The sequence below is a fragment of the Manacus vitellinus genome, unplaced genomic scaffold, assembly GCF_001715985.3.
Source record: "Manacus vitellinus isolate BGI_N305 unplaced genomic scaffold, ASM171598v3 scaffold_10_pilon, whole genome shotgun sequence".
Lineage (NCBI taxonomy): Eukaryota > Metazoa > Chordata > Aves > Passeriformes > Pipridae > Manacus > Manacus vitellinus.
The window spans coordinates 5490972-5514137 of NW_021938838.1; the positions used below are offsets into that span (position 1 = coordinate 5490972).

A 23166-nucleotide genomic window follows, 5' to 3' on the forward strand; every position below is an offset into this window, starting at 1 on the left:
TTACAGAATAAGCAAATCTTTCCAGGAACTCCAGTAGGAAAACCTTGCTTCCAAATTTTTCTCTTCATTGACACTTCCATCCCAAGTACTCCTCTTCTTGGATGAGGCGCTCTGGCTGCAGCTCCACCACTCGAGCACTGACAGGGTGAAGAGGATGAGCTGTCATCCCAGGAATGCTGACACAACCAGGGACTTGGGCAACAGGGCAGCAGGATGCTGGGAAGTCCAGCCTGCAAAGTCTTCTGTACAAGTGTTCTTGTAATTGCCTGTTTTGTTGCTTAAAAATAGGGAGACCTAGTTGGTTACATCTGTACTAGCCTGGTATAAGCTTGAGTGATCCTTGACTTCTAAGACCTTTCTCTACTCATTTGAAGGAACAGATATTTTAAGCAATAATAACAAAGAAAAATATATGTATGTGTGATATATACCTGACATTTACACTGACCTTTATTTCTTATGCCTAAATAAGTCAGCTTTCTTGTCACTGATGCATTTTAGATCTTGCATTTTTGTTCTTGGTCTGATTAGCTACGGGCTCTCTCTGACCCCGTTACTTCTGGAATCCTTCTGTGAGATGAAACTTGTTAAACTCTTGCCACTTCCTCCCCGTTTGGAGTTATTTTTGAGCAGTGAGAAGGGTGAGCAGTGTTGAACACTGCCAGGAGCTATTTAAAAGTGCAAAGCCATTTTTCAATTTTTCTTCTGCGAGTGTCTTTGTTGTTTTGGTGGTGCAGCACAGAGTCTAAAAATTGTGGCACAGCTTATGTCTTAATCCTTTATTTCAGTCCTACTTTGTCTCTTTTTGATTTCTTTAATATTTTTGTAGTGATTAGACTTGATTGCTTTGGTGAGTCCTGATATCTTCTCTCTCTCCCCCACCCCCGCTCTCTTTTTGAGGGGATCAACATGTGTTCTCTTGTGATATGGGAAGATTTTAATTAGTATTTGTATGATCATCCTTAATACTTTTGGTCTGTGTGAAGTACACATGGCTTCTTGAAGAGCTGTGTTGCTCCACAGTTTTGAGGGATGTTCTTCTCATTTGTTCACCGAGGTTATTTTTGGAGTGGGCATTCTCATTTCAGCTCACAGAAAACATTTAACAGGATATATCCTTCAGAAGTTATTTTAATTCAATCTTTTTGTGGCTATTTGAGAGGCTCTTTGTGGCTTTCTGTTGTGAGGATGCATAACATTATTTTCAGTTGTGGTTTTGTGTCCCTACAGCTGTAGAATAGTGTGTAATGGAGGGAAAAAATGATACACTGAGAGGACAACCAGGTTTTCAAAGCTCTTTCAAAGGTGTTTTGATTTTAATAGAATATATTATCCAGTCTCATAAGGCACTTTGAAAAATCATACTGTGCCCATGTTGGTAGCTTAATAACCTTTGTAAATCTAATTTTAAATCACTTGCTCAGCAAGAGATAGAAATCAGTCTTGTATCCAGAGATCAAAAGCCCAGATTCAAGCTTGACTGAAATTTTGTCTGGTCTCCAGCTTTGGTGAAGTTATTTCATCTCTGTTTCTTCTCCCACCCTTTGCCTGTCCTATTTCTGTGGTTGATGCTCTTTGGGAACACTCTGCTGTGTCACATCAGCTGGTTCCACCAGTTCTGTCATCATCAACCAGGATGGTTCTGAGCAGTTTGAGCACCTCACACCTCCTTTATGCCCACCCCTAAAATGGGATTTGGTGCATTTTGGAGGGTGCAGGAGGGTTTCACACACACAGAGAGCCTGAGGGGAAGCTCTGCCAGGATGGCAGGACCTTGGGGCAGCCTCTGCCCACCCACCCTGCCCTGTCCTGCTGCCACAGCGGGGTTTGGGTTTCCTCCACAGCTGTACAACACCAATGCCTCTCTTTCTCTGCTCCAAATTCCTTTGTTCCCTGTGACTTTTCCATAACTAACCAGTTAAGCCCAGTTGCTAGATAAGAAAACAATAAAATTAGAGTAATAAATTGTGTATTTTTAAAGGAAACAGAATCTAATTTTTGAGATGGATGCATTAGCAAGGTAAAGCCTCTGGAAGATACTGATAGGAGTACTCAGAGTGGCTAATTAACACCTTCCCACCTCGGCTCTGACTCTGAAGGTGAGGTTAAATTCTCCCATTGCAGGTAATGGTGCCATTTTTTCCCTCATCTCTACATCACACTGTGGTAATCAATACCCTGCCATCAAGCTGTCTGAGATGGAATCATGCTTACCTATGAGACACAGTGGATTTTTGGTTTGTATCCTCTCCCTCCATCTATTCTTGAGCCACATGAAAATTAGCTAATGTTTTATTCATATTCATAAATCAGGAAAATTTAATTGTAATTAGTTTCTGTTTGTCTGAATTATTGTCTTCTCCAAGCTTTGTTAGGTAATTGCATAACATTTTTACTACAACCTTTCATTATAAAGAGATTTTCTTTACTGTTTTTTATGAACAGGTGGCTGTATTTCTGTTTTCCTTACCACGAATTGCCTACATGAATGATCCTTAAATCTGTCTCCTTTCCTTACTGTCAATCCACACTTAAAAATTGATGGTACATAAACCTAACAAGTATCCTCAGTCATAATTCTAATCAAATTAGGAATAAATAAAGCCAGCACTGATCTGTACCTATGGACAACAGTGCTCCTGTGAAGCTGGGGCTGAGGAACCTGTAGAAAAACCATCTGTTGAAACAACTGGAAGAATTCTGGGAGAAACATTCTTATCAGCAACAAATTGGAAATTAAAATAAGAAGGCAGGTAATGACTAAATAGCCTGCCTTAGACTTTGAAGATAATTAAGCATTAAAAGATATTCCAGATTTACTTATGAAAAACTTCAAATTTATGAGGTAATTTTATGTGGGCCATTGGCTGGCTGGCTGCAAAGTAAAAACAGACATTTATATGCAGAGAAGGAAGGTGGCTATCCAGAATCATTTCACCCAAGGCAATAAATGAATGAAAACAACTGTTCTGTGAAGAGAAACTTTTGAAATTACCTTAAGTAATGGTAAGAATGAGGCTGGTTATCTTCTCCTGTAAATGTTATTGGTGACTGCAGAGTGGAAAGGACTCAAGACTGTGAAATAAAGCAGAGTGTTTAAAACAGGTTTGTGTAATTTTAAATAAGCTTTCTAAACTTCTGGTAATGTCACTATATTCAGGCTGATGGAAGATTCTGCTTTGCATGTGGTGAGAGAAATTGGATGGGGAGTCAAGAAAGCCATTTTGAGAAGGGAGAGTGTTAAGTAAGAGTTAGTCAGACAGGCTAAAGTCTGTTCCTGCCTGCAGTTTTGGGGTTTATTCTGCTTTTCCCTATTTCATTAGTGTGCTTAATTTTATCAGTGTTTCTCAGATATGTTAGGGGCAATAGCCAAAGTCTGCTTTGTATCCTGTCATGGAGACCTGTGTTGTGAGGTGTAACCATTCTCCTAAAGCCTTGATTATCCTTTGTAGTTTGCATGTACACTTGTGTCAAAAATGAAATTGGGATTTAGGCTCAGGAGTTCCTGAGAATCGGTTTGGGTTCTGATGAACAAAACATCATTATCATAGGATGGTTTGGGTTGGAAGGGACCTTAAAGATCATTTAGTTTCAGCCCCCTATGAACAAAATTCCATAACTTTCAAGTTGGAACAGTGACAACATAGCAGGTTTTCACTAAATAAAAAGGCTACAGAGCTCTGCAAGTTTTTTTTTTATTAATTTGTCCAAATCTCTCTTTATACTTAGCACTTGTCCTTGGAGCTCTGTTGTTATAGTCAGGTAGGAACTTACACACTCTTTGAACATGCCATCACAATCTGTTGTTATCAAAAGAATTAATTGAGTCTCTTCCATACATCAGTCAAGTTTTGCATTAAAACCAGATAGGCTTTCCTGCCTTCTGTATTGAAAGACTGAAATCTCCCTCTTCTGATAGTGAGGCCCCATCTAATTTTCCACTCACTGCCTGCTCCAAGTGCCAATATTGTCTTTTACTTGAATGCTTTTCTCACTTGCATGTGTTGGGTGTTTGTAAGTAACAATATATTTCTGTTATTTTGTGAGCAGTGGGACTTTATGGAATTTTTTTTTGGTGGTTTTTTTTTTATATGTTTGTTTGTTTTGTGGGGAAGCAAGATAAAAGACAGCTTCTTTCACTGACTAGTCATATAAAGATAAATGGTCATAAGTTCAGTGCTGCAGGCTTTTATTTTGGTGACACTGCAGGAGAATGGGTTTAAAAAGAGCTGCTGAGTTAACCATAATGCTTAGGGCAGGCCTGAAAGTTATTGTACAAAGATTAATAAAATAAAGTCCTCTGTCAGCTTAATAAAATGAAGCAGAGATCATGTTACTGTTCCTATGGACCTGTCAGGCCAAATTTTTTGGACAGTTGGTCTCAGATGCAGTGGACTTGGCAATGATAAAGTAAATCCGTTTCAGTCATTAATCAGAATCTCCTATTCTTTTCCTTAATCTCTTCTACTCTAGGAAAAAAGTCTAAAACCTACTGTTAGATCAGCCTTTGTTTTAAACGACTTACAATTTTGATAAAGCAGCTGAAATAGGGTTTTTTTTTAAATTTAGCAAAGCCTTTGTTCTTTCCAGTGAACAGAATAGTCACTTGATATCGAGAGATAGACTAAGAGCAAATTATCTTGAATTTGAAAATTAATTTGCTGGAATTTCACAGAGAAATATTGCTATTCTTTCACTTCCCAAAGCAATTAGCAAAGTTTTGGTGAGTCAACATTTAGCAAGAGAAAAGTGTCCAGCTCCAGAGTCCTCAGCATGGGAAAGACATGGACTTGTTGGTCCAGAGGAGGCCACAAAAATGATCAGAGGGCTGGAACACCTCACAGGCTGAGACAGTTGGGTTATTCAGCCTGGAGGAGAGAAGGCAAAGGCACCAGGAAGACCTCAGAGCCCCTTCCAGCACCTAAAGGGGGGTTCCAAGAAAGCTGGGGACAAGCATTTTAGGAGGGCCTGTTGGGTAGGATGAGGGGGAATGGTTTTAAACTCAAAGAGGAGAGATTTAGACTGGATATAAGGAAAAGAAAATTGCAATAAGGGTTCTAGGCCAGGTTGGAAGGGATTTGGAGCAACTTGTCCTTGGTGAGAGGGTTGGACTGGATGATCTTTAAATGTCCCTTCCAACCCAAACTATTTTATGATTCATTTTGTCAACAGTTTCCAACTGTAGCTAAAACTTTATCTGACTTTAATGTAGTTCAGAAATAAGACTGTTTTTCTTCCTAGTCCCCATCACATCATATGCCATCAAAGATTCCTGCAATGACTTTGGAGTACAGGGTTAAACAAGCCTGGAAGATGAAGGGGTGTGTGCCCTCATAAAGCTTCAGCTGAGCCAATGCCATGGGAATTATTTATCTTCAAATCAGAGTATTTGTTAGCTTTTAAACTGTCCATATATATATATGGAAATATATAAATATATATATAGGAAAATATATAAATATACATATAGGGGAAATAAGGCTTGTGAAAGGCTTGCAAGAACAATTACCAGAGAAGTGAGAATAAGCAGGGAGTAGATGTTAAAATGGACTGTGACACTATTTACAAACAGTGTATTTGAGTAGGTAGTTGACTCGTAACAAATACTCCTACTCACACCCAACACATTGAATTAAAAATGTGGAAAGTATCTATAAGCAGAACAAAATACAGAGAGAGGTGATAATAAGCCATCCATTTTAATAAGGAATTAAAATTCTGACCTAATTCTTTCCCACTAGGATTTATCACTAAGTTATAAATAACTTACAGGTATAAGACATGGCAATGAAGAAGAAATTAACAGTATAAACAAAATGCTCAGAGATTTCCAGCCCCTGCTGTTACCACTTTCTCAGGAAAGACTGGAAGAGAGTGATATTAACATTGGAGCTCAGGTTCATTTTCTGGCTGGCTTAACTCCATTAAAGAGTTGAGTCTGGGGATGGGGAGGGCAGGTGAGAATGATAGTGCTGCCTCTGACATGTTTATTGCTGTATTTTATTGATTTCTTGGTGAGGGCAGAGAACTGCAGGTACAGCACATAGTTGTAATCTTTTCTGTTGAAAAATCAAAATTGATCTTTTCTATTATTTAACAAGTTTTGGCTTGGTTTGCCCTAACAACAGACAAAGCTTTGGTGAGCCATTGTGGTTTTCCCTTGCACCTGGTTTGGAGGGTGGAGATATACAGCAGGATCTTTCTCTCCAGCTTTTGGAAGCAGAGGAAGTCCAAACCAATCCTCAGCTGCAGATGTCAGCTTTCTGTTCAACACTGGGATGTGGGTGTTTGCAGTTTGCATGTCTTCTGCTTACAGGAGCCTGCATGTGTTTTATCCTTCCATACCTTCCTAGAAATGCTGGAGAACTGTCAAAATTGCCTGACTTAATACTCCATGCCACCATCACTGAGAAAATACATTTAATGTCTAATGAATTCTTGCAGGTTTGTGGTTTTGTTTTGTTTCCTGTTTGCTCGTTTGTTGTTAAAAAGCCTTTAAAATGAGCATTAGGAGATAAGTCAGTTATACCAGATAGTTCTATACATGTGCACTGGAAATGGGATTGAAAAAAAACAAAGAAACAAATTCTAACCAAATTTTCACACGATTAGTACCAAATTTGCAGAGTCCTTGTTTTCTTATACTCTGGTCTTTTCATTCTTTGGGTAATATGCCATTTTCAAGCTGCCATCTTAATTCAAATGTACATCTGTCTTTGTTTCTTAGGTTAGAAATCTGCTCTGAGCCCGCTCCAGAAGATTGGGCTGCAAGTGTCACCCTGGGCAAGATCTGGTTCCAACAGCACTGATCTGAGCTGTTTTTTTCTTACTCTCAGCTCTCTGTGATGATGAATTAATAAATTTACTCCTCTCTTTTCGTTCCTACAGCTTGAAGTTGAGGTCACAGACCTGGGTGGGAAAACCATCGACGGCCCAGTGCGCTTGGATATTTTTGTCATTGACCAGAATGACAACAGGCCAATGTTCAAAGAAGGGCCTTATGTGGGGCATGTCATGGAGGGATCTCCCACAGGTGAGTCCATGGCAATCATATCTCTATAAATAGTGCACAAATTGACTTTTGAGAAATGTATTATTATCATATTGTGCAATTTTTCTTGCTGATTTTGTGGCTCGGCGAATCCTTCCCCTGCAAAAAGAGGTGGGACTAGCAAACCTTTAGAACAGCAAGTCCAAAAAACAAAGTCTCTGCTGCTAAAGTAAAAAAAAAAAGTTTGGAAATAAAAGCTTTGATTTAGGTTCATTTTTTTTTATGCATCTTTTAAATCAGCTAAGAAAACCCCTAGGATATGATTAATATTCAGACCAAATAGCATGTAAAATTTCTGTTCAGAGTGGGAATTTCAACTTTTTTTTCTGTAAGTTTAGCTTCTGGAAGAGTAATTTTTATTTGTTTATATAGCAGGAATATAGTAAATACTAGAAATAAATTGAAAGCTTATTATTAATAAACTAATATTGTAGGGCAGATTGAAATACTGAACAATGTTGATAAACAGATGCTGTAAATGCAGATACAACAGTTGCAACAAAATAAAAAACACACTTTGAGAATTAAAGTTAACAATGAATTGTTCTGATTAAATTTACCGTTGATTTTGTCTGATGATGAAATTCTATAAGAATAAGATATTGTTCAAAATTTCAATTTGGGCACAACCATCCTATTTAAACTCTTCCCACAGGCTGAATTAGTTTGATTTGACTGTTGTTCTCAGCTGTTGTGTGATTTTGTTGAATTATTAACCAGCTTTTCACTTCCACTTGAGAGGAATCTCCAGTGCATTCTTAAGCAGTAATTGTATGATCAGATTATCTGCTGGAGTTAACCTGGCTCTTGGTGATAGAAATCTAAGCCAGAAGAAGGTCTTACTAATGTCAATGGACTGACAGTGATTTCCCTGAGATCAGAGTGGTGGGTCATATATTTGGATGTCTGTCTATACACCATTGAGCACAGGGCCTTATCCTCCTTATACACTTGAAGGTATGAGCATGAGCTTAAGGTTTTGGCTGATGGACTTATATTTTCAAATGAAAGCTGGAAACAAGTGTATTATATTTTCATGAATATTTAATATTCATTGAAGCTTAATGTGGTGACATCTGCTTTGCTTACTCTGAACAAGGATAGACAGTGCCTTTCACTCCCATGTATTACATATCCATAGGACTAGAAGTTATTTGTCCTTATTTTATTATTTATGCAGTTTCTAGAAATGATGTAACCTTTTGGTGAGTTTTGCTTTCCCTGTGTTTGAAAAGCTGCAGGTATTAAATGCATTATGAGCTGCTCCTTCACCAGGTTAAAATTTTAAGGTGAATGTTTATTTACCTCACTTGTGACAAGTGCACAATGAACACAGGAGAGGCTCAGGGAGCTGGGGTTGTTCAACCTGGAGAGAAGGAGGCTCAGGGGAGACCTCCTCACTCTCTACAACTCCCTGACAGGAGGGAGGAGCCAGGTGAGCTCAGGCTCTTCTCCCAGGCAACCAGCAGTAGGACAAGAGAGTTGGGTCTTCAGCTGTGCCAGGGGAGGTTTAGGTTGGATTTTAGGAAGAAATTTTTTACAGAGAGAGTAATCAGGCATTGGAATGGGCTGCCCAGGGAAGTGGTGGATTCACTGTCTGTGGAGGTGTTTAAGATGAGACTGGATGTGGCGTCAGTGCCATGGGCTGGTAACCAAGGCAGTGTTGGATCAAGGGTTGGACTTGATGATCTTGGAGGTCTTTCCAACCAGGTTGATTCTGTGATGTTATATTGATGATATTTTCATTCAAACAGGGAATGTGTTTCGTATTTGAGAGTACAGCTGCAAGTGGAACCCTAACTCTTTTCTATTGTAGGACTCCAGTACACATTCTTAATTTATTTCAGGTATTGATTGCTTCTTTGGAATTCAGAGGAAACTTCCCTAGACTGTCCCACTTCCAGTTCCCTCCAGGTTTCATGATTAACTCCAACACATTGCTCACAAATGCCACAGATTCCTTTGCACAGCCAGTCAATAGTTGTAGCACAGCGTGAGTAACTAATCAGATCGAGGGACCAACTTTATTACATTTTCACCCAAACAGCAACGTCTTTTTGTCATGCCCACTTAGACACCCATTCCTAGACCACTGAGCAGGGTGATGTGATTTAGGAGATTCACAGCCTCCATATTCATATTTCAGGAAAAGAAAGTGGTGCCAAAGAGCTCAAACTGCTCAGTGGTTCAGCTTTAATCCTGCTGGTGGTCCCTGAGCTCTGGCTGTGAGTGGGAGCTCCTGAGAGTCTTTCAGTGGCCTCATCTCCCTCCATCAAAGCAGAGGTTTACAGCTCGTATGTACCACATGCACCCAAACAATATTTAGTCTAATGTTTAGATTTGACTACTAATTCCAGGCTATGGGACAACATTGAACTGTCCCCTGCTGTAAGTTATTTTCTCAAATTCTATACCAAAATTCTCTACTCTCCCATGGATATGTTTTTTTTTTTTTTTAAGCTGCCAGTTCCCTGTGTTTGCTCATTCATAAACTATCTTTGATTTACCACGTTGAAGTTTATGGTTCTGATTCACTTGACATGTTTCTCAGACCAAATTCCAGTGAATTATTCTGTAATCGCTTCCATCCATTTTCTCTCATTGCCTTTCCCTAGTGATCCATGTATCATTTAGCATCTTGATTGTCTTTCCTGTTAGTCAAAGTTGTAAATTTTTTCTCAACTTTCTTTCCCTTATCTTATCCCCCTTCCTTCCAGGTGTCCATCCCACTAAACTTCATAACCTCATTTTCCTGGTGTCAGGAACACCAGTGCTTGCAAAATTACTTTGTTCACAAATGAACCTGTAGAATCAGAATTGGCTGGAATCAGTCACAGTTCTCTGTGCAGATGGCATCCAGTCAGCCAAGATTTCACATTGTTTACATCTATTTTCCATAGTTCTTCACATTTTATGGCATATTTCTCAAATTATTCACCAGGTTCTGCTGTCTGGCTGCTCCCAATCAATGGTTGCACTGCAGAGCTTGATAGAAATCTTTGTGTACCTATGTTTGTGTGTAAGATTCCTGATTCCTTCCTTTTGGATTACAATTGTGTTGTTGTATTTCTTTTTTGAAGCTGGAAAAAAAAAGGCTTTGCATTGTATGCATAACCTTATTTCCTGTCACAGCCACCTTCATCTTCATTCATGCTCTGAATTAAACCCTTTCACTGAAATAGTTCTGCTGAAAATGAAGGATGCTCAAAAAACTATCTTGGATTTGTCTCTTGATGTTCACTGGGTCAAAGTGTAAATGTCCACTGAATGCAAATAGTTTTCATTTCTTTTTATTTATTACATCTCTAATTTCTCTGTGAGACTGAAGTCAGCTGTATGTACAGGAAAATAATAGCTGAACCTGAATCAATGACACCTGTAGCTATTTTTTGACTGACTGTAATGGGTTTTGTGTTAACTGTACTGCTGATTTCTCATGGTTTTGTCTTGTAAGTTGTGACAGAGTTTATCCCTATAGATCCCTGATCTATCCAGCTCAAGGTTTTAGGATCTGTCTCCTGTGTCTGACTCACCTCAGCACATTAATGAGAGAGACTGTAATCTTATATATTCCAAAGGCACAAACCCTTGGATGTCTCACTCTTTAAAGGTTGGGAAGTGAAGGCTGGTTAAATGAACTTGGCAGCCACCTCATTTCACTTGCTGCAGGCATTCAGCAGAAATTAGTTTAAACACATTTGACATTATGTGACTTACAACAATACGCTGCAAACCTAGTGAGGTAAAACCTTAACTGCAATGCTTAGGAAAATTGCTGGAGAACTTCATTTAAAAAAAGTAACTTGTTTTCTGTGCTGCACAATAGCCTGGATACGTTGGGTTCCAGCCATGGAACCTGAACTGACACGTCTAGAAATAATTGCTAGAAATAAAGGGACACTTGAAGGCATTTAGAGAGGAAGCAGAAGGAATTAAGAATAGCCAAGAGTGTTCTTCAGTGTCATAAAATAATTATTTGTAAAGATGGATAAAGCATGAGAATATAGAAAAGTCTTATACTTGGACAAACAAACCTGTTTAACATATTTTTTCCCTGGTCCTTCCCTACTGAAGATGGGATGCTCAGTTTGGATACAACTCAACAGAGCAGTTTTCAAGTTCCTTTGCTTACAAATGTGTGCAGTTCTGGGCATACTTTAAAACTTGCTGATGGCAAACTTTCAGCAATCTTTTCCTGGGATTAATCATCTTCATTTCAGCAAAAATATACTCAGTGCCTTTTGTAATCTGGTCTGGAAATGTAACAGATTTGAACTAGGTAGAAACATCTGTAATGTCAATATTTAAATTGCCAAGCAGAAGCCAGGCTAATTATGCACAGCTGCTTGTATATCCCAGTAGGAATTTTTACTCATATCTGTGTGGAATAAAATACAGCTGCATATGAATATGTGTATTTTGTGGATGTAGAGATGTATATTTATATATACATGTAACATATATAGGATGTGCACATATTGCAGAGAGATGAGCATATGCAGACAAAATTACTTATCTGGTCCCTTAGTAGGGTCCTGGTATGTTTTAGTTGCTGTGTATGTACATGATGGAAAGAAAAGCTATGGATTTACTAATAATGTATTGTATTATGGCAGACAAAGGTGCACATGCAGTCTAATCTGCCTGTGGTTTTTTTGAGGAATAACCCATTAAAGTATTATCCAGTAATTAACAGGTGTCCAGTACATTTTGAGAAAATTAAAATAATCTCATTTGTAGTAATTAGCAGTTCACTCCAACTGAGTCTGTGATGGGAGTGTTGGAAGCAGGACTCTACAGCCCACTCCAGGGTTCAATTAGTCTTGATTTTTGGCATAAAGAGGTTAAACTCAGAAAAGGCTCCAGATCAGCTCAGGTGCACAGGTCAGAATTACTGGTCTGTCTGTGAGGACTGGAAATGGTGAGTCACCCTCTTCAGTCCCAGACAGAAAATTCCCTTTAACTTCCCTCTAACTGCACAATGATTTGTGTGCTCACTGTCCCTCCTGCTAAAACAAGCTTTCATCTGCTTTTCTGTAGTTATACACTTGACATACCAAAAATCAGTCTAATGGCCAGATCAGAGTTAATGCCTGATGTTAAAGGTTGTAAAAACACTATGGTCTCTCTCCCTTGGACAATTGATGTAATAAAGTGCTCATACTTCCATGCACAAAACAGTGGAAGCACTGGTGGTTTGTGCTTTTGGCTCTTTTTGCATTATAGCCCAGGTTCATTAAATAAAAATAAGCATGTTTCTTAATTACAATACAAATGAATTTTTTAAAAAATGCTGGAGTCCTTGGTGGGTACTGAAAACCAAGGGCTCAAATGAGTTTGTGTAATTCACTGTGTAATGGTTTGCAAAGGGAAATTTATGCACTAAAATAAATTTACCAGTGCCTTTTGCACCTGGGCTTTTGCACCTGTTTTACACATCTCTTTCTGTCCTCTCAGAAAAGAGAAGGATGAGCTTTAAAACCCCAAGCAGTTTGGACACATGAGACAACCTCATTCGTGTCATCCGTTAATTGAAAGACACCGAAGTGTTTTATGGAAAAATGCCTGGCCCTGTGGCTGTGCAGAGGAGGAGGAGGAGGGGGGAGGAGGGGGAGGAGGAGGATGCCCTCTTGATAGGCTTTATTAGTGGTATAAAACCTCAGTTTATGTTTATACTCTTCAAAATCCCCATTTCTGGCTGCTGCCTTCCCATCAGCTCCTTGCAGGCCCAGCAGCACCGCAGGCTGCCTGGCCCTGCTCTGTCATCCCTGTCACCACTGAACACTCAATAGGGTTCATTCAGACCCTTTAAAGGGCATGAAAAGGGGGATAAATCCCCACAACTTGCAGTCATGTGCCATAAATTTATGGTGTGATCTGGGGACTGATGGCAGGAGAGGCAATGGCTGAAGCCCTTTCCCGCCCACCGTGTCCTCCCCCTCAGCTGGATGTAAATCCTGGGGTTGTGTTCCCAGGGCTTGGAACAGTGGGATATCATTTCCTCTGGCAGCAATTCCGTGGTGTGGCCGCTACTCCAAGTGCCAAATGAAAAAAACCTATAAAATGTCAGCACAGGCAGGATTTGCCTTAGTGTGCAATGCCAGGATCAGTCAACAGACACATCCATCCTTCCTTTGTTATGGAAGGAGGCTGAGTGGAGAACTGACCAGTGCAGAGTGGCAGGATTATTTATTCTCTTGCAGGATAATTTGATTAATTTTCCCAATGTTATTTGATAGCTATTATCAGGTAGATAGTGTATTTAAAAAGAAAAAGAGATAGAAAAGAGATGCTCTCTTTCAACTGTGGGTTCATATTTTCTTGGCTTTTTTCCCTCTCATTTCTCCCTTTATTTCAGACACTCACAATATCTCTTTTTCCACCATTAAATATAGTGCTTGGGGTTTAAATTGCAGTCTGTAATCCCTTGAAGTCAAAGGATAGTTGCACATTACATTTGGAAGAGTGAAAGCAATTGCAATAGGAAAAGAAACCTTAGTGAGAATGACCCACCAGGAAAAAGCAAACAGAAGAAATAATGACAGGTAATCTGGTTTTACAGTATGAGAAGTTTGTGGGGTTTTATGGGAATATTCAAAATAGTTCACATGGCTTTCACACATTGAGCCCAACTTCTAGAAAATGAAACTCTAATTTCTTGGTTGAGATTATATCTTTTAAATACAGAAAATGTCACCTTTGTACACCACCATTCATTTCCACCCATAGTTGCACCATTTCTGTGTAATAGTTTTCCGTGGCTGTCCACTGAAAATAGATGGGAAATTACATTTATTTTTAGAAATCAAGCCCTCCTAGTGAGCACCACTAACATGCTCAGAAGTAAGTAAGGGATTTTTTTTTTAAAATGGCACATTTACAGACAAAGAATATTCTAGTAAGGATGAAAAGCTTATTTTTGGGTTTCTTGCAGGGGGGAAAAAGTTGCTGTCAGCTGGTGTGTGTGATGTGCAGAGAATGCATGAGTGAGTTAGAATCACACTTAGGGAATGTGACAGACAGGTTGAAGGTGAAATCTCACAGTGGTGCACAGTTCTTACTTCCCATCCATCTTCTGCTGGTTGGAAACTCCCAGTAGAAATGTCTTTTAAATATGGATCTAAGAAAATATTAACAGATCCAGATTCAGGACAGTGATATCTTTGAACTACAGTTGTAGCTCATCATTACTCTGATTTAAATATCCAGCAGTAAAATGTGTGGGACATCCTTTAGATGGAAACTGTGTGACCTCAGTCTCACGTTTTCAGCTTTGTACAAGTGAACACTACAAAGACCAAAAGAAATCTTGATTCCGAAGTACAAGTAGAAAATAATTAGATAAAACATTTTAACTGATTTTTCCACAATCCCTACTTATTTTGCTTATAAACCAGTTTACAGATGGATAGTACCATGTGCTAAGAATTATACTGGTAAAGACAGTACATGTTTTCTTGGGTTGTTCTGTCCCAGTTCCACATCTGTTCATTAACAGTGTGCTTATACTCCTGTTCTGTTCTAAAACGTAGTGTGGGTAAAACATGTTCTTAAGAGTAGCACAGTATTTGATAATTGTTCTAAGAAGTAGGACTGTTATAAAAAATATGATTTTGTATAAAATAGGAATATTTGCCATGCAAACATTATGGCAGCACATCCAGCACCTCAGAGAAAGGAGGTGGGACATTCCTGGGAGAAATACATCAGTTTCCTCTGTACAGTCTTGGAGAGGAAAGCAGAATATCGTGTTTACTATAAAAGTAAAGAGCACAGTCTATTTTTAATATAGTTTCATTTTAATCATCAAAAGCATTGTCAGGAAACTTGGCAAGGAAATGTATTTTTGACATGGTTTTGAAATCGAGAGACACATCTCAAGACAAAGCTACCTTAATTAATGAAATAATTTATGACACTCTGCAGGGCTTGTCTAAGGGGTCATATGATTACTCATTCAATTAATATATATTATAAATGTTCTTCTAGTCCACTCGAGGGTGTAATTTTATTAAGCACACAGGGAAACAGGATTTCTTGGCCTCATTGCTTTAGGCTTTGAAAGGGCAGAATATGCTTGATCTCACAGAGGGAGGTAAAAGACATGTTTTTACACAGTTCGTTTTGGGGGAAAAAAAAACCAAACAAACCAAAACCAACCAAACAAAAAAAGCAACCAAAACCCCCAACTCTGCACATTCAGTTGGTCAAACCTCTTTTACTTTTCCCCACTGAAGATGTGTTATTTATTTCTCCAAGCTGTAGTCTCTCATTTACAGTGACAACCAGCTCCTTTGGGCTTTGAAAATATTGCCAGACTCTCAGTGTGATTTTACAATCTGAATTTCCTGATGTTTGATTAAAAAAAAAAATGTCTCTTGAACAGTCATTTTCTTTTACCATTGGCAGTTATAAATATAGCATGTTTCTTTAAAGCAGTTTTAAATTTTTTAAGAGGTGTTATTTAAAAGTTTTTTTATCTGTCATTTCTTGCCATCAGCCCTGTGCTCCCAAGTATCTGAGAAGTTTGGAAGGCTCTGAAACGCTGAAGTTAAAGGGAGTGTTAATGAAGGATCTCTTTGTGTTTTCCTGTTAAATGACAGTTCTTTGTGTCAGCTGAGATTGGCATATTGTGAAATCAATGGATGTAGGAATGTCAACGAAATTCATGCAGGCTTGTTGTTGCTAAAAGCCCCTGTACTACAAATCCCAGTCTTTGCAGAGGAAACCTGCAACGCTCCGTTTTTAGCACAGAATAAAAATCATTCCTGTTACATCACCAGCTCTTCCATTCAGAATGTGGAGATAATGTAGGCCTGGCTTGGTTGATAAAATCCACACAGATTACAGAAGGGCATCAGCTGGATTCCCTACAGGACTTTTCTTTCAAAATTTAATTCACTCCCTTAATTTTCTTTTCTATTTTATTGCCTGAACCATTAATTAATGTCATTGATCTAGAGGTTTGAATACTTTAGCACCTGCAGCACCTTTGCTGGGAAGCTTCGTAGCTTAGGACTGCTACCCAAAGCACTCTGTAAATTCTCTGATTCAGCACCTAAGGTGGCATTTTTTACTCTTCAAAAAGTTCTCCTCTGGGGCAGAGCACCAATTATAAAAATGCAATCACAGCAGTTGCATGATATTAAAATAAATCTTACACAGTAGCATATAATAGCAAATCAAACTATTAAACAATAGAGAGATTTTTCCTATATGCAAGAATAGGTTCTTACTCCCCCAGGCTGTCCAAGTGCTACAGTCGAGGAATTGTGAATGTTTACAGGATTGGACTGGGATTGAGCAAGCCCTGGAATCATAAAATCACAGACTGGTTTGGGTTGGAAGGGACCTCAAAGCCCATCTCATTCCACCCCCTGCCATGGGCACCTTCCACTAGCCCAGGTTGCTCCAAGCCCTGTCCAACCTGGCCTTGGACACTTCCAGGGATGGGGCAGCCACAGCTGCTCTGGGCAACCTGTGCCAGGGCCTCCCCACCCTCACAGGGAGGAATTTCTTCCTAATATCCAATCTAAACCTTTCCTCCTTCAGTTTAAAACTGTTGTCCCTTGTCCTGTCACTTATACAAAAGGTCCCTATCCCTCTTCGTAAAGACAAAGCCAGGATTAAGGTAAGAGGAGTGAGCATCCTACTGATGTGCTTCGACTGAACTTGCTTTGTATTCTTCCACTAAGAGACAACAGCTCATTGTTTTAAGGTAGAAAAATGCTATTTAGGTACTTGGTTATCTGGGATCAACATTCCACTCAGATACAGTAACTCCAGTACCAGTAAATAAAACTGGTTTGAGGTTTTCATCTGACAAATTGTGCAATAATTTTATGAACAATTTGGAGGAATACTCAGACAAAATCCTATTTGAGAGAAAGCTCATATCCTAAAGCCACTCCGAGAATTTCTGTTAATTAAAGAGTGGCCAGACACTGAATAAGAAATAACACTAAAATAATGTAGTTAAGTTAATGAAGGGAACTGAGATATTGAAATGCCTGTGGTGTGGCTGGGAGTAAATGGATTTTGCAGTGCCTGCCATCACGGCTGTACAATGACAGAAATACAAATGTAGGTTCAGCAAGCAAAGTTTGTAACAGATTTAACCAATATGCAGTGGGCAGGACTGTGACTGTTATGTCAGCTTTGTGTGCAGATGGGATGAGTCCCCAAATCTGCTTGGCCAAAACTTGACACAGGAGCTGATTTTCCAGCTGCAGCAGAGAAGGGCCAGAGCTCTGGAAAACAAAATCTGTGGAGACACCTCAGCATTCTTTAACAGACAGTGTAATGGCTCATGAAATTGCATACATTACTGTTTGGACGCACTTGCAAGCATTGTTTTGCAAACTTCTCGTTTTTTTAATTTAAACAGTTTTGCCTTCTTGATTTTGAGCTGAACTCCATCATAGTCTCCGTTCGCAAAACCCCACAGTACTCAAAATGATTATAAGACAAAAAGATAGACATGCCCCTTGGGCTTGTTGTAATCTTGCTTATTTGGCAGTTTCATTTGGGGAGGTTACACTCGGAGCAGCTGGGTGGATGCTGCAGGCTCAGTGAAAAAGAACTGGAGAATTGAAAATTTGATCGTATTTTTTTTAGCCAGGGAAAAAAGTTAATAGTGTAGCTTTTCCAATTTCATATGTTGAAGGTTTGCCCTTGCTAGTTAAGATAATATAGTTTATCCATCCTTTGGGCTCTTATTTTCTCATTGCTACAGCTGTATCCAAGAAAGTCGAAATTATCAGCTTCAGGCTTCATTGCTATTGAATAAAGTTTTAACTCATTTTTCTTTTCTTTTCTTTTCTTTTTTTTTAATATTTTTTTCCTTCAAACCGAAGAATCCTTTTGGAAGCAAGCAAGCCTTTTGTTTTTTCCCCCTCTTGCTGGTTTCCAGATCACAATTTCTCTGTCAGTTCTTTAACAGGTAGCTACTCAAACCAGAAAGTGTAAGGGAAAGACATCAAGATTCTGGATGTTCTCCTTGATCATTATTTGGATTAAACCAGCAGTTCCAGCACTACACTTTAGAAACCTTTTTTACAAGAACCCTTACTCAGACTGGTTTGAATGTAGATGTCTCTACATTCAATAAATCAAATTTTCTGACAAAGGCAAGGGTTGTTTTCTCAGACCTCACCCAGGGAGGGATGTTCCCCACACAGGCTGGAGCGGGGAGATTGTTCATTCTCACTGTGGCTCTATATTAAATATATTGTTCCATAAAAAGTGGTGTGATATTTACTCAGGGCTGGTATTACTTTGGTGTGTCCTGAGGGTTTTAAACAGTGTGTGCTGGAGGAGAGGAAAAATATCTTCCTTAACTTAATGGATTTTAGCATTTTCATAAGCACGTCTGTGAGGTTGGGCTGTGGTGATGCTGCTTAAACACTTCTAAATTTGCTTGGACTGCAGCTGCCAAAGAAATGAAAACATATAAAAAAGCATTAATTAAGAGAAACCGAATGAAGTAAAGATTTCTCTGTTATTGTAGCTTTTCTCTTGCAAATCTGCTCTACCTTAGCTGGGGGCTAGTCCCTCATAGGTCCAGGAATTACAACCTGTTGAATGCTAAGTAGGTGGTGTGGACCAATATTAATGAGGATCTGTGGAGCAGACTCCTTATTACTGCAGCCAAAAGGAAAAAAAAGCAGGATATTTCATGGTTTGGTGCTCTGCCTAGGGACACCAGATTTACATATGGCCTAAAACTGCTGATCAGAGCTAATCTCCCTGATCATCATAGCTTGAAGAAAGGTTTAATATTCAGGATGTTCTGAAATATTTTTTTTTCCTAAACAAAAATAGGCTGCATGAAAGTGGGCCATTGGCAAGCCAGGACTGTGTGCTGCTGCCAAGAATTTTAATGGCCCGATGCTAAGCAGGGGGACTTGTGCTCCAGCAAAAGTTTTGTTCTCACACACTTGCTCAGTTTATTTTGTTTTCTTGAGTCTGCACTAAATCACGTTTTTTCCCCAGACTGATCTGATGAGTCTTCAGAGTAAAACAGACAGTGGGACACTGCCTCTGGATGAGTCTTGACAGCAGACATGGCTCTTGTGATGGCCATGGGATGTCCTTATATTCTTCTCCCCTTGACCCCTTTCCTGGTGGGATGTGCCAATCTGCAACTGAGAATGGCATCTTCCTTTCTATTATTGCACAGAAACAAGGGGCACAAAGCTTTTTGGGCTGGGGTATCCTCATTTCTCCTCACTGTTATTTTAAAGGTGTGCAAATTAATTTTGCCAGCTTTTGTCTTCCATTCTTTACGATCCTGGGCCAAGGACAAGGTAATGTGCCAGCTGGGAATCATGCTTGCTTTCCAGCTCTCCCTGCTGTATCCCCAAAATTCTTATCTGTGTCACATTCCTGAGAAAACCACAACCAGTCCCTTTACTTCTAAATGACTTCCTGTAATTGGCAGGATTTAGTCTGTGGATCCATTTAGGTTTCATCTATAGATGCATTTACAGATCCCCTGCAGTCTTGGTACAACTTCTACCAATATGTGGCATTTGCTTTTATCCAGTAGCTAAAAAATTAACATCTTTGATCTTTCCTTTATGGTACAAAGGGGGTGATAGTTTTAAGAAATAAAAGTCCTGGAAAAAAATTGCAACTGCAAAATTTTGCCCACTGAAAATAGCTGCTCAGGGAAAGTAGACGGAAAATAAATTTGTGTTATTTTTGCTGATTTTTTTTGTCCTGGGGGCAATAAAAAGCAAAAAGCTAAACAAATAAACACTCCACTCTATGTCCACCCACCACTGTGCAGAGTCCATGACTGAAAGGTTTGCAGTGGCTGATAACATGAGGAGAATTTGGGGGGGGGGTGTTTGCCCCATTCCAACCAGACTTGGTTTTGTGGCTTCTTTCTGACCTCTGTGTGGTATCTTTTCTTCCCGTGGCTGTAGCAAATCTGGGATGCCTCATCCCTACCAGAGCAGCAGGTTTCCTCCCCTCCCTGCCCCTGCACTGCTTCTGTCGTGGTTCTGGTTGAGGAATAGTCACAAAGTGCTCCTGAGCTGGGAGGGCACAGCTGGAACGTGGAGAAGTCAGGAATTGAAATAATTTTGCCTTACAGCACCACTGGCCTCTTCTGCATCACAGATGCTGGGTGTTCTCTCATGTGTTAAACTGCAAACCCCAGAAGATGTATTTTTAACTGCATTTTTGTTTAATTTATTTCTTAAAGGGTAGAAATTTGTTTTGAATTTCTTTTTTTTTTTCTTTTTAAAGACGTGTAAGGATTTTTTTCAAGGGAACATCTTGGATATATGAACTGACTTTGGTAGTCTCAGCTTGGATGTGATTTGTGACCTTGTTGGTAATATCTGTGACAGAGTAAGAATTTTATTGCCCATAAGCTGCCCAGCAATGAATATTTCTATGTGTTGGTAAGTGGCACTTTTTGAAATACATCTTGCTCATGTAAACACATGTGCAATGTCTTTTTTTGCAAATCACCACTGGGAATTGTCCCATGAAAGCTCCTCTGAGATGCTGGTTCCTAATTTTTCCTGAAGTTTGCTGAGCACTTTTATCTTTATGTCTTTGCTTTTAAGCACATCATTTGAGCTTTTTAGACCAGTCTGGGAGAACACTGACATACAGAAGTTGTTACTCCTACTTTTGACTTTTCCAGTTAATTTTCAAGAACATAAATTCTTGCTTGCTAATTAATTTTTTTGCTTGGTTGGAAATGACTGCCACAGTTGGGAACTGCAAGTTGCTATGGAGATATTTTCTGCAGGTTTTAAAAGGTGAACAAGGATGTTGAGATGTACTCATCACATACCTGGAGTGTGGATAGATATATTCACACCTTAATTCATAAATTCCCACTGTTTGGTTGAGATTTAATATTTATTATAGTTAAATAAAATGGCTCATATTTCCCATTTGGAATGTTCTTTTAGAGCTGGACAAATAACTCTGCATTATCCACATCTGGTTTTAAAATTATTATGAAACATGAAAGTTACCTCCTTATAGGTCAAACAAATTCATTTATTATTTGGAATGTTAGCAGAGATGGTTGGCAAAAAGTGCATCAGCTGTGTTTAGGTCTAATAGAAAGCAGGCAGGGAAATTTGGCCACACTGGAGCTTAGAGTAAATTTTCTGTTAATGAGAAAATATTAACTACTTTGTACATAGATTTTATAGTGAAAATCTACATATTTGAGAACAAGCACTTGCTGGTGTTAACTGAAAAATCACTTAGGGAGGAGTTTGCAAGTGAGGTCAGGCTGTGATGAGCTATTCAGAATAAATAACTGTAAAGGATGTGGAGTCCCAGAATAATGAAGGAAGAAAGACCTGTGGAGATTGGTTTATCCAGCCCCTCTCTCAAAGCATGGCCAAATTTATAGTCAGAGTATTGCAAAAACTATCATGGAAAGCTCCTTTGGGACATAGAAACAACTTAAACCAGATTCCCTGCATAGTTTCTAAAGGGCAAACTTGGTTTCAGAGAGAATACAGCTTATTTAGGTGGAATAAAGGCCACACAAATCCAGACAAATCCACACAAATTCAAATTCTGAACAAATGTTTGGTTTGACCATATTCACAGGCTCCTTTTCTTGTAAAAGTTCGTGTTAACAGTTTGTTCCAGTTAACAGAGGTGGGAGGCAGATGCTTTTTATTGATGAAATCTGTCCTTCTGCCACAGGTCAGCAAAGGACTTGTGCAGTATCTAAACTCCTAGAGCAGTTTCCTTTAAGGAGATTTAATAAATTCCTACTTTGCAGCCATAACCCCCTCCCTTATGTTTTCAAACAACTGCTGTTCAGTTGTTATTAATTATTTCCAATTTTTGATCATCTCAGAAATTCAGTGTACTGTCAGAAAACCCAAATATTGCCAAAATTTGTAAGGGAGAGCTGCACGTTAATTCATATTTTTTCTTATAAGTTTAGTTCTGTAAGCAAGAGAATACATCAGAATGAAAACTCACCATGTTTCAAAGTCACAGGGAAAAGCTTAAAAATACTGCCCTAATTAGCCCAAGAGACTGAAGAATTAAATTGATTTTCATACTCCTGTTTATTAATTCATTTTAATCTCCTGGTTTTGAGGTCAGACTCTGGATACACAAAGCTGAGTGTTACTAAGATAAGGAACAGTGCCTGGTGATCTCACTCCAAGCAAAGCTTAAAGCTGACAGTGTGTAAGGCTCAGTCAGGGAATTCCTGGTGTATGTTCCTTATGTTCCCAGGGGAAATGCAAACAATTGAGGGGAAGCCTTTGGGATGCTGCAGTTTCTCTCAGTGCCTGAGAGTTCACCCATGGTGTCCAGCTGGCAGGGTGGGCAGAGGTGTTTGAAACAAGGGGTCACAGGGGGACTGAAAAGCTGCCTCAGGGCCTTCCTAGAAATGGAAAATGCCAGGGAGATGATGGAAGTTAATGGGATTGACACTGAAACCTCATTCTCTTCTTTGACACCCCTGCACATATACTGATTTTCTTTTTTTTTTTTTGAAAATTGTGTATTTCAAAGCTGAAAGGAGCCAGTGTGTCATATCAGCTTCAAATACAGTTTGCTGTTATGGATAACTTTATGAACCCAGCAGTGAAAAGAAATATTTAACACTGTAGTCTTCGAGAGACTACTTTGAGATTAAACCCCTACTTTACCCTTCCTATTTGTGTCTGAAAAGCACTGCTCAGTACAGAGGGGAAAAGAAAAAAAAGAAAAGCATTGTTTCTCTGTTATCAGCCATGTTACCCTGTGACCAGAATCCTAAACCTGTCAGATTTATAAACCAAAACACTTTGGGGAGAGCTCCAATGAAGAGCAGTCCCAAATCATTCAACTGTGGCAATAAAGGTGCATAGAAAAGGGATCATTCAGGGATGTTTAAGTAGTTCTAGTAGAATGTTCCAAGTTTTAAAAAGTTCATGTTATATTTTATTATATGAATAGGTATCCATGAATCTCCCTCATGTCATGCAGTAACTTGCTGCAATATTGGAAGTCATGAAAGGCACAGTGTTCAGAATTCCTTAGTCCTACAATGGTCAAGGCTACATTAATATTTACATTATTTATTTGTTAAATGCTGAATCATGTTGAACCTACTGTTATCTTTA

General features: G+C 39.1%; 1 protein-coding gene across 2 annotated transcripts in view; it reads left to right on the plus strand.

Annotated features, from left to right (window-relative positions):
* The window catches only part of CDH13 (cadherin 13), a 444671-nt gene that overhangs the window by 244857 nt on the left and 176648 nt on the right, over positions 1 to 23166 (plus strand). For both annotated transcript variants that reach the window (XM_018083847.2, XM_018083853.2), the window contains exon 6: positions 6889 to 7033. In XM_018083847.2, the coding sequence (XP_017939336.1) occupies positions 6889 to 7033 (145 nt within the window). The remainder of the gene's footprint in view (positions 1 to 6888; positions 7034 to 23166) is intronic.